This window comes from Scleropages formosus, chromosome 6 (assembly GCF_900964775.1).
Source record: "Scleropages formosus chromosome 6, fSclFor1.1, whole genome shotgun sequence".
NCBI lineage: Eukaryota > Metazoa > Chordata > Actinopteri > Osteoglossiformes > Osteoglossidae > Scleropages > Scleropages formosus.
In genome coordinates this window covers 3,689,745-3,702,362 of record NC_041811.1, presented here as the reverse complement: position 1 = coordinate 3,702,362, position 12,618 = coordinate 3,689,745, and the positions used below count along the sequence as shown (strand labels likewise).

Sequence of the window (12,618 nt, the reverse complement as noted above, 5' to 3'; positions counted from 1 at the left end):
TTTATCCAACACTTTTCTCCAAAGTGACATGCCCTGATTTACCATTTAATACTGCAGCGTAATTTTTTGTATCAACCCAGAGTAAGTGCATTGACCAAGGGTACTACAGCAGGAGGCAGCAGTCGAGCCTGTGCCACTGAATTGAGAGTCAATGGTTTTTAACAACTACGACACCTGCTGCCCCATTGGGATCCACTCGAAGCCTGAGCTTGAAGCCCGGCAGCTCGTCTTTGCTTGTTCCACTTTACTGGGTTCAGTCCCACACTCAGTGACACTGCAGAGGAATCTTACGCTGCCAGGAGAGTAAAACCCGAATGCTACTTAGGTGGAGGTGTGTGAAGTTGAGAGGGCATGCACCTTCCAGAGCCCTTTTTTTTGGAGGGGGGGGTTCAAGCCACTCCCACTCCCAGTGTGCAAGCTCAGAACACCAGCCACCAGCCAATCCCATGGCAGTGTTGTCATGGCTCCTCCCACTGCAGCGTGTCACATTGCCATGGGTTACCGTGAGGCAGCCAGCTATGTGTGTGTGTATGCATGCATGTGTGTATGCATGTGTGTCAGTGTGTTTCTACTTTACAGAGGAAACAAAGGGAGAACATCAGTAACACAGAAACACTGTACTCGTTCACAGAGCAATAAGAGTTTGAGTTTCTTATGTTTATTGTTCTTCTAATTCTGATTTAATGGACAATTCTTGTAAGGAATCTGTGTGCAGGGGGGAGGAGGGGGAATGATGGACAGCCATTATTGCGGTGCAATGACTCTGCACTAGTTCACACACATGCCTGTAAATGAAGGATTTTTTTTTACCTGAGCTTAGGCAGAGAAGCATTGCTGCATCCTTCAGTAAAACACCTGTGTTTAAACATGACTAATATTCTTAAAAGAAAAGAAAAAATTGTGTCTGTCAATAACAGGAATAACCGTAATTAACTGCATAAATCCCAGGGACTGGGATACGTGGCAGAATAGCTGTTAGAGCTTTTGCCATCAGACCTGAAGGCCGCAGGTTTGAATCTTACCAACTGTCGTAGTGCTCCTGTGTAAGATATTTACCCTAAATTACACAGTTAATACAGTAATGAGTACCTGACTACATAAATGGGTTGCAAATTGCAAATCACTTTACAGAAAAGCATCAGCTAAATGAAATATACATCTGTCCATTTGTTATATTGAAACGTAGCTTTTACGCAACATAACAACAGGGGCTGAAGTGGTCAAAACTTGAACTCAAATCTGACACCAATGATCAAGGTTATTACCCTGCTGTATAAATGGTGAATCAGTGTAAGTAATGTAAAAACCTCACGTTCAAACTTAATTTAGAGAAAAACATTAGATAAATGAATAAATATTATTTCTTTATACCATCCCGGGGGTGTGGAGTGGCGCAGCTGGCTTGGCTGGGTCCCGCTCTCTCGTGGATCTAGGGTTCGAGTCCTGCTTGGGTTGCCTTGCGGTGGACTGGAGTCCCTGACGTCCTGCTCCAGGTGTGGCCCCTCCCCCTTCAGCCTTTCTCCTTGTGCTGCCGGGTTAGGCTCCAATTCGCTGACCCCGCTTGAGACAAGTGGTTTCAGTGTGTGTGTGTGTGCCATCCTTTCGCTAGGGATGATTACGGGTTCACTGTCTGGTCTGTTAGTGCTATCAGTCATTCATAAAAAAAAAAAAAAAAAACCTGTACATTTCAGTAAAGCCCAAATTGACTGACTTTACATAATTTCTTACCATTAAAATGTCTGCAGTTTAAAGAGGAAATGATGAGGCAGCAGAGGTCTGTTCACAGTCACACTCATATGACCTCATTCTCTGCTGTAGAATTAATCCTCTACATTGGGGTATGTTTATGGGCAATGGTCATTAAAGTGAATGGCTGTTTTGTTGTTTCCCATATTGGGAGCAGCCATGGGAGTCATTTGTCCTCTAGGTCATTCTGCTGATGTCCTACTGTCAAGGAAAGAGGACATGGTCTCAAAAGCTCAGAAGATGCTAATCCACAGTTAAACTGTGGTTAAATTTTTTGCTGGGGACGTTGTGGGTGCAGGTTCACTTCCCACCCAAACACAACCTTTCACCGCCATCTTCCTGTCCTCCATGGTGGAGTGGACACTGCGGTCCTGTAAGCTCACACTTGGCATCTTGAAGTCCTGTGTGACATCACTGAAGACCAAACTGAAGGGTAAAGAGAGTTGTGGAATAGGCGATGGGGAATGTTCTGCATTCTACACACCAGGGACGTGACATACATTTACACTCTCGCTCCAACCCGTTATTTGTTCTCCCCATATCTGGTTTTCTAGGTATCTGGTCTAAGAATATTCACACTTCTTGCTACTACCATTATGCTTTAATTTTCTAACTATTTATTCATTTAAATGAAGTATATATAATGAAGTACAAATATATTCATTGTGTCATTTAAATAAATGAATACTCAGAAAATCCAACTCCCCAGGATACACCCCTTCCCCTGCCAAGGCTCTCAAACAACCCATGGGAGAAGCCGCACTTCCAGTTGCGCCTCTGTTTCTCCACCCATTGTCCAAACCCCCATCCAGCCCCAGGGACCAAGGCTGAGCCAGGGGTCAGATGTCATCAGTTGCAGCCTCCCATCCCACTCCACTAAGCCAGAGCCTTCATCATCCATCACCGTTTGTCCTGAGCATGCGGCACACTTAGCCAAAGCTGCACCCTACGTGGTTTCTCCTCATCATGTACTCAATGGGAGGAGACATCTGGTTCAGCATCAGACAAGACCTTCCCTACATTTATCTAGTAATGGAAGTCCTAATCCACATTAACCTCATACCTTGGGATGAACCATTATTGATCTGAACATCCATGCATGGTTTCTTGAGGAGGTGGTCGATGACCACTGGGATGAGTGGTCTTTGAGAGAAACCCTCAAGATAAGCATTTAGCGGGGCTGCAATGAAAGATCCGGAAAAGGTCCTCAAACACACTGATGTGTCCATGAGAATGATGAATAGAACTGTTCAATCAGTGGTGTTCTCTACAGCTCTATATGGACTTGAAAGATGAAGAGGAGGCAGGATAGAAAGAACATGGACACCTTTCAACTGTTATGCTAGAGACTATCAGAGACGACACAGACAACTAGGAAGACCAGTAACTGTTGGGTGAAATCAAATCAGAAATATCAATGGAAAGACAAACGATGAGACAGTGGTTATCATGCCTTGTACACATGATGAGAATACTGGACACTCAAAAGGACAACAATGGCTGAAAAAATTGTAGGAGAAAGAAGAGGAGGACAAGCAGAACCCAGATAAATGGACTCAACCACTACAGACAGACCCCTTCCAACAACAAGGACACAACTGGAGAACAGTGTTTCCTGGAAACACTATCTTTGTGGTAATCAAGAGTCAAACAGACTCAGCCCACTGCTTCAGATGTTTAAACTAAACATGTCTTTATGTATGCTTGACTGAGCTGTTTGATGAGCGAAACAAAAACTGAACAAGACAATAAGGTGCGGAGGACAGCATTACAGGCTCCACTGTCAAACGAGAAAGACAAAACAAACAAAAAGATCAAGCAAACAGTGAAGTCTGTCAATCTAAACCTTTTCTGTGAGTTCAAAATCTTTTAATGACAAAACTTTTCAAATCAGAGAAAACAAAACAAAAACTTGTACTTGATGTTAATACTATTATTATCATCATCTTCTCATTATTATTACTGCAATTACCATTTCAAAGAAAAAACACTTTTCATTTTCTTCTCTTGATGGCCCTTCAGTCAAAGCCGATCTAACTCATTCTAGTCCTTCTTCCTGTAAAGAAATGCAAAAAATACCGCAAAACAGTTCGCAGCCCGAAACCAACAGTAACCAGGTTTAACTATTTATACTAGTCTACTCGTCAACACTTTGGCTTCTTCCTGTTCTAATTAGTGTCCTAAAGGATACTGTCGAAAGCTCAGCAAACAGGATTGTGCAAAGCAAAAGACAAAACAGAACCAAGCAAAGAAAACAAAAAAGGAAACAAAAAGCAACCAAAAGCAACCAAAAACAGAAAAACAAAAGGGAACAAAATACAAAACAAAAGCACATAAAATAAAAGCATAAACAAAAACAAACATGTGTGAAACAAAAAGAAACAAAAGTGTGCAAAATGCAGCAGAAACATGCAAAACACAAGCAAAAAAAAAAAAGAAAAAGCCAAAAAGAGCATGCAGAACAAAACAAAACAAAACACAGCTGCAAACAAATGTGAAACACTGTGAATTGCCTACAGGGGTGTCCCTCATCCCTCTTCCTGTCAGCTACTTTTTTTGAAGGCGCTTCTTCTTTGCATTGGCGAGAAACAAACAATTGTTGTGTAGAGAATTCCGCTGCGTCCTGACCAGAACCAGATGGGTGGGGGTGCAACCCGGAACACTGGGCAGCACAGCGGTTAACGACTGTCACTTGTGATCTGGATGCAAGTTTGCATCCTTGCTGCTGTGCCCATGAGCGAGGTGCTTAACTTGAACTGCTATAAAAATAATTCTGCTATGGGAAAAATGACAACTAGAAGCAAAGAGAGCTGAGTTAAGTAACTAAATAGTAGCAATGACAAAAAACATCCCAAAAAAAAAAAGTCAGCCATGATAGTGATAATAATATGAAAAACAAGAACCACAGTTTCACAGTTCTATCTGGGTGAGTAACTGATATGATTGGCCTACGGCAGATGACCCCTCCCACTCAGGCCCTGTCAATTAATGAGTGACAAGGTAGAGCTTCCAAAGCCTGCATCTGCCCTTGGCTTCCTCACATTGGCCAAAATAATGTTAACGCTCTACCCATGAGGGGATCAGCTTTGTAAGTATCGGCTGTAACCTGTGCCACACCCAGACGCCCCCGCCCCCTCTTTCCCCTTTCCGCCAATTCAAAGTGGAGATGCCTGATAGACAAGCAAAACACGGGGCAGGGTCTGAACAGAGATGTTAACTGGCCCCGCCTCGTTTCAAAGTGCACTGTATGCTAGAAAGGACAACGGTGACTTCGAGTCCCACAGTAATGTGGCAAACAAAGCTGGAAAGAGAGCCTGTCGGCAGGGTGAGTGCTGCATTAAGGGGTCCAGTTTCCCCTCAGGAGATGGCTTGAAAAATTGGGAGGGGGAATGCTAGAGAGGGCTGGACAAATGGGAAGGGCACATTTTCAGCATGTCAGCACCGGGTGAGCTGGAACTCAGAAGGAGCTAGCAGGAGGGGAGGTGATCCGCTTGCCGATGTACACCCTGGAGGGAAAGATCCAATAAGCAGTCAGGTCTCACACACACACACACACACACACACACTCACAGAAGGCTGTGTTTCTGGGATTCACTTAGAATGAAAGACACTGTGTGAGTAGTGTTAAAATGGTACAGCCCCCCTCTGTCTGTGTGTGTGTGTGTGTGTGTGTGTGTGTGTGTGTGTGCGCATGTGTGAGGGAGGGAAGCAGAGACCTCTAGAGGTTAGGCTGCCTACAGAGACTACGGTAGCTGTAGCCTTAACCAGACAGGGCAGTGCACCGCTTGCTTACAGCACAATCCAGGCTTCAGGCTCCCTCTGATGGACACTCTAGGAACTGCAAGTTCTGGGTCCCCGTTTGACTGCATTGTGTGTGTGTGTGTGTGTGTGTAGATCACTCACCCCAGCCCCAACACTAGGATATGAGAGAGCAGCAGCGAGGGGATGAATACTTTAAGGAACTCTGCAGAGAAAACTCCCCCTTTCTTCATGGCCCCGGTCTTCCTCATGCTGAGGGTCAGTGTGTGCCGTGGGCGCCGGAAGTGGAACTCCCTGGTGGAAATCACCACGGTTATTTTTGCACACTGGTGAGAGGTCAAAGGCTAGCTGGGACAGCTAGTAGCGTAGTGGTTAGTGCTGCTGCCTTTGGCCTCAAAAGTGACAGGTTTGAATCTCACCTTGGGCTGTAATACCCTTGAGCAAAGTACTTACCCTAAATTGCTGCAGTAAAATTACCTGACTGTATAAATGGGTAAACAGCTGTAGGTAAATTAACACTGTAAGTTGCTCTGCAGAAAAGTGACTGTTAAAGTAATAAATTTACATGTTGGTCAACTGCGGGTCGGGACAGAGGCACAGACTCACTTTGGGGGAATGTTTTCCGGTCGACTGGACCAGTCCGCGACCCAGTCGGAACCCCTCATTAGAATGTCGTCGTCTCTCTCTCTTTCCAGGCGCTCCTCCTCAGACTTTATGGAGAGAATGGGGGAGAAACAGTGCGAGAACTGGCATGGTTGAGGCGAGAGGAGAAGAGGGGTGGCCCTGATAACATCTCCTGATACCCATGCAATGCATGCCCAACCCCCCCGACACACAGGACATACCTGGGTATCCCTTGTGCTGCTTGTGTCCACATCAAAAGTGATCTGTCCCTCATCCTGGGGGGTGTGAGGCCTGGGGGGACTGAGAAGACAATTGATGAGATTTGATAACAGTCCAGCCACACACACACACACACACACACACACACACACACACACACACACTCCTGTCCCGCTGCCTCTGGTGCTCTTTCTACCTGTCACAAGAGGAGTTGCTGCGGCTGGACTCATGCTGAGCATCAAGCAGGATCTTTTCCATGTCACCATTATGGATGGAGGAAGAGGAGGGTACATGCTCGAGGCCCCCCATCTCGTCCCCCGAGGGTGGGGCTGCTGTCATGGGGACTCCGCTGTTCCTCATCATTTCCAGCTCTACCCAAGACCCTGCGGGGGCCAAGACCACACACAGAGCAGTGACAGTTCCTGTTATTACCTGTAGGTGGCAGCTACCCAGCATCTCTGATGGAGAGCAAGCTGTGGAGAAACTCGCAGAGGGTGAAAACAGACCACGGTAAACACGGTAATCGTTTCAGCTCCATGGTAGACTCCTGAGGGACACCAGGTGGACACAATACTTACCCGATATGCCTGACCTCACGATAAGGTAGTACCGGTTGTGGAAAGCCAACACACACACACGCACACACACACACACACACACACACACACATACACGGTCAACCATGAGTTCAGGATTCATGTAGTAGGCCCTTGGGTTCTGCAGGTCCTGTGTAAAGGAGAGGAACTGTCTGTTTCAGTCAACAGGACATGAAAAATGTGTCCAAAACCTTGTGCTGTGTGCACTGTGCTCCTAGGAAAAACCTCAAATTTCCCAGTAAAAACATACAGGAGTACAACATGACAGAGGGTAAAATCAAAAAGAAAAAGCATGCCAACATCTCATGGAGCTCTAAATACACTGTCTCCTCCACTCATGAACACAGCTGGAGCTGGAAGCCTGTTTGTGGCTCTTTCAAAAGTGATGGTAACCTGTATATCTATGTTATTAATGTTATATGTCAATGAATAAAAGATTAATAACATATATATACAGGTTAAGCTACTCATTGCTGACTGTCGAGTGATTCAAAAACACGGGTCACATTCTCCATCTCGCTACTGATCACTGATGCTCAGAACATGAGACAGCCTATAAACACTGTGGGAGTGAGTTTAATTAAGATGGTGCTGCAGTACTATTGTGTTTGGGTGTTTTTTTCTGCCACTTATCTGCTCAGAGGGTAAACATAGGTTGAGTTTGCTCAAAAAAAAGACACAAATGTCAGAAAACAGTAATATGTGTGGAAAATGCTAATGAAAAAATACAAAATGGGAAAGTATTTGTATGTTGGAGTGTTGGCAATATGAGGAGCCCATGTACATTTATTCACTTAACAGACACTTTTCTCCAAAGTGACTTACACACTGGATACTTTGTAGTGTTACTAGCCCACACACCTTATTCACCAAGGTGACTTACACTGCTAGATACACTACTTTTAATGGGTCACTCATCCATACATCAGTGAAACACACTCTCTCTGTGACACTCACACACTATGGGTGAACCTGAACAGCATGTCTTTGGACTGTGGAAGGAAACCAGAGCACCCAGAGGAAACCCACACAGACATAGGAGAACACCCAAACTCCACACAGACTGAGCAGGGATTGAACCCATGTTCTCTTGCACCACCCAGGCACTGTGAGACAGCGGCGCTACTCGCAGTGCCACTGTGCTACCCCATAGACAAATAATAAACAGTGGATTTGCCGAGAGCTGCAGGCAAGTCTCCAGCAGTACCATGTTGACAGCATGTTGAAGAAACCACAAACGGTCTGAGTGACACATGACCCAACTGCAGGTTCCTGAGCATCCATCAGTCCCCCGCAACTCTGTTGCTGAGAAACACGCTTTTTGGAAACATGGCGCCCTCTGGAACATAATAGCAGAATAGCTTCTAAAAGCATGAACATGGTTGACGTCAGCAGACTGAAGAGATATGGGATGGGCAACTGGCAACGCTCAAGCTCAAGCTCTGAATTGCGACGAGCAGTGCCAACAACAGCTGCAGCAACCGGAGAAGATGGGCACAAGGTGACAACTCAATCGGCTGCATAAACTGAATGCGGAAACACGTCAAACTTGTTGGAGGACTACTGGAGAACCTGGAAATGGAGGTCTACTGCTGATGCTGGCACGTGGCCAAGGTGACCGCTGTAGGAACAGCGAGAAGACCACGTGGACCACGTAGCCCACGTATACACTGACTCACTTTCAGGGTGCCAACTTTCCCCCAGCGCTGAGTCCCTGAGGATCTTAGTCCAAGTTTGTTCAGTAGATCATCATGCAGGAGTGGTTTAAGTGTAGAAAACTGATAAGGTGCACAAGATGTTGAGGGCAAGCGTATCTACCGAGGAACCAACTAACTACTATTACTACCAGTGGCCTCAATCATCCGGATGGATGGTTGAAAATCAGTGACAATGACAATGGACACTAAGGACACAAGTGAGGGACAGAACTTTCTGGAAATACAATCTACATGGTTGCTAAGAGTGAGGACAACTTAATGGCACTCAAACACTACTAGTAATAACAATAAACTCATCTTGTGATATTTGGGTCTCCCGATACCCGGTTATTCATTTATCCTGTCTGTGATTAACAATAGTGCTTACTGTTAATTGGTCTGGATTTTCATTCACCTCGTCTGTGCCCAGACATTTGGTCCAGCATGATAAACAAAGAGGGGATTGTATTTGAAAACTGCACCAAGCGATTGTGTGAGATGTAATGCATTGTGGGAACTGTATATCCACACTCTCAGCTGTGCTGGCTCTTTACGGTATATTTACGTTTTTATGTATATATTGTATGTATATATTGCTTCTATGCCTTTTGACTAACATTCAAGTGTAGCACCAGTGATTTTAGCAGGGGTAGTGTATAACCTACTACAGGCCTGTATGTGGCTTGAGAGCAGTTTTCTCAGTGGGAAGCTCTACTCCCTGACAGGAATTTATTTTATTTGGGAAGCTGGAGAATCTAATGTGCAGGGTTTTAGGTGGCTTGACCGCTGCTCCCGCAGAGTGATACAGAGATTTTATTTTTACTTGTTCTTATTAGTTAGTCTAGCTCTCCTGCTGAGGTCAAGGATCCAGAAGATGACGATGGCTTCCATGGCTAGGACGGCAGTTCTTGTGATGGAAACCATTTTGAAAAACACCTTTTGCTTCTGACAGAGGAACCGGGAGCGCTTGGACTTTTCAAGGGTGGCCAGGAGGAAGAAGACATAAAGGAGGGAAGCTAGGCCAATCAACAGTACTACGCTGAAGGTGCCTGTCTTGATGGGCACCTCTCAAGAAAGGCAGAGAAGACTGGCCTCCTTCCCAGTTGGACCTGATTACTCATGTGTGTTGATCATTGAATAATTACGTCCAACTGTGTGGGTTTCCTCCAGGTGCTCTGGTTTCCTCCCACAGTCCAAAGACATGCTGTTCAGGTTCACCCATTGTGTGTGAGTGACAGAGACAGTGTGTTCCACCGATGTATGGATGAGTAACCCATTGTAAGTCGCTGCACAAACAAGTACATAATAGTAAGCTTGTAATAATTGTAACCTTAACATTTTAAGTTGCTTTGGAGAAAAGTGTCAGCTAAACGAGTAAATGTAATGTAACGTAATGTACTATAAGTAGTGTATCTAGCAGTGTAAGTCACCTTGGTGAATAAGGTGTGTGGGCTGGTAACACTACATAGAGTTCACTGGAAGTCGCTTTGGAGAAAAGCACCTGCTGAATAAGCAAATGTAAATAACACGTAGATGTACATAGGAATGTTTTTGATTGGATTTAATTTAATAAAGGGAAAAATATATGTATCTACTATATACTTTCATACATTCACAAAAATATCACAAATCTGAAGTACTGGGTGCACAGTGTCATTCAAACTATTTGCTTACCATATGAGGGATTATTTTGGTCAATTTCTGGGAGATCTTAAGATGGAGAAAATTTTCCCCATTAGAAAATGTGGAATTAACTGCATTATCAGTTTTTCAATATTAGGTTTGTTTTCATATGCAAATTATGACTGTTTAACAGGTGACAAATGTAACAATTATTAGTGTATGTTAGCCACGAATAATTCCATATGGGGTCTGTATGGAACCAGGGAGAAGTTTCAGGTACTTTATCTCAGTTGACAATGCTTTGGATAGCCAGCAGCTCACCCCCAACCCCAACACTACTCCATGAACCCCTCAGTCTCCATGGACCAAAGGCAGGGCATCCAAGACATGGTGTCAAGCCAAGAAACAAGCCTGCACTGAGGTTCACGCTGCATCTTGCTCAACGAGAGCCAGGATGCTACATGACTACAACTATTCTTCCAAAGGATTAAGCAGTGAGGCTCACAGACAAAGTGCACAGACACACTAAGACCAGCAAACATGCAGAAAACCGGAAAATGGGTGTCCATTGCTTTGGAGATTAGTATTTTCATGACAAAACCACCCTTGTGGTGCACAGAAGTTGCATTTTGCATTTTTCCAGATCCATACATGAGTAGAAAACTCGATCCATGCTTGATGTGAGATACAGTGTATGTGTTCAACTTGATGGCTGTTGGATATTTGTGAGAGAGGTTGGTGTTAGGTGAATGCTGATGGACACAGCCTATTTGAGATGCTGATATTCGACATGATGGATTTTGGACATGCAGACCACATGAGATCTTGGTAATCCACCTGACGAATGACACTCAGGTCATGTGAGGATTGACAGATGCGGATTGTGACCGATCTCAGTTTAATGGTGACTTGGGATCATAACAAGTCTACTCTTTAGTGTAATGGTGGTTTGACACCATGACAGCAGAGGAACAGTCATCCGAGAGGTTTGTGGAGCATTTGGCATTTCAGTCAAGAGTTTAGCCTCCATCTCTTTGGATTGGTGAGAAGTTTCTAGACTCCTGCGCTTCCCTTTAAATAACATCGTTTGTGTTCACTGCTTTTCTTTCACTTTCAAGTGTTTTAAACCTTTTTTAATTATTATTTTTAATATGTAGTTTTATGACGTAACAGCTGTCATAACCGAGAGATCAGACACGCATATGAGCAACTCCAGTCCGTGTTTCGCAAGCAAAGGTTCCCCGAGAAGATGTACTAAGTTTAATTATATAAATTATTCAAGTGCTAAGTAACACAGAAAAATACAAAAATAAGAATAGAACTATGTACAAGACGTAGTGATTTCTTTTACTCCACAGAACGGCGCACTCAAACAACTGTGTAGCAGCTCAGCTGATTCTCCTCGCCGATGATTGGTGGGAACACCTGTCCGTCAAGTCTCTATGTCAACAAACTCCTCATGTTGACACGGTCCGTTCTTGTTACTATGCTTCCTATTGGTGCGCACGCCTGTCAACTGTGGCTGAGGCGACTCCCGCCTCTGCGCCTTCGCCATGTAGAAAGAGGAAATTTCGTCCGCGAGCCATAGAACCGCGTTTCTTAACCATAAAAACAAATGAAAAGTGACCAAAGACTCGCGGTGACGACACGTCTCGCATTCCGAAGACAGGGTGCGGATGTATAAGCCGAGCGCGGCGGTGATACGTACCGTTGAGACCCGGGTCTTCGTCTCTGGCCACTGCAGGAGAGGCGGACATCGCGCGCGTGCGAGCAGACTGCGCGTGACCGTCGGCGGCGCGCGCTCCCGCGGCCGTGTCGGACGTGAGTGAATATGCGTTCGCGGCCTCTCCACTGACCCCAAGTCAGTGCGTTAGTACCGCTAGGAAGAGTCGGATGGAAAACCATCTGGAAGTTCGAAGCTGGACGATGAAAATTAGCAGGTGGTAGAGTGGTTAAAGCCGGTGCCCTGTACTGTGAAGGTTCTGGTTTTCCACCATCTCCTAGAGTGTGCTCTGTAAGGTACTTAACCCTGAATTGAGGTGGTAGAAATAACCCAGGTGTATAAATGAGTAAATCACTGCTTCACTGTAACTTTACAAAGGAGGCACATGATGAATACAAAAATGTATCTAGGAAAGCTGATGTCAAAGAAAGACACAAGATGAAAAGAGTGACACTTTGAAATCACATTTGAGGTTCTAAAGTAAGGGTTACTCATGAATTGCAGGTCCTTTCTCTTTACATATTACATTTATTCATTTGCTAGTGTATTTATCCAAAAGTGACTTGCACTGTTAAGCTACTTACACTTATTTACCCATTTATACAGCTGGCTAATTTTTGGAGCAATTTAG

At 44.7% G+C, this 12,618-nt stretch overlaps 1 protein-coding gene across 2 annotated transcripts; it reads right to left on the bottom strand.

Moving 5' to 3' along the window:
• Nucleotides 1-3,598: 3,598 nt before the first annotated feature.
• Nucleotides 3,599-12,069, bottom strand: bnip3lb (BCL2 interacting protein 3 like b). Of its 2 annotated transcripts, none has more exons than XM_018734412.2 (6): nt 11,973-12,069; nt 6,545-6,731; nt 6,351-6,429; nt 6,112-6,215; nt 5,650-5,799; nt 3,599-5,252 (listed from the first exon to the last, which is right to left on the bottom strand). In XM_018734412.2, the coding sequence occupies exons 1-6, from the start codon at nt 12,019-12,021 to the stop codon at nt 5,204-5,206; spliced, it is 618 nt and encodes a 205-aa protein (XP_018589928.1). In that variant the 5' UTR covers nt 12,022-12,069; the 3' UTR covers nt 3,599-5,203. The 2 variants fall into 2 exon arrangements, with proteins under 2 accessions (XP_018589928.1, XP_018589927.2); XM_018734411.2 differs by lacking the exon at nt 11,973-12,069 and adding an exon at nt 6,927-7,294.
• Nucleotides 12,070-12,618: the final 549 nt, after the last annotated feature.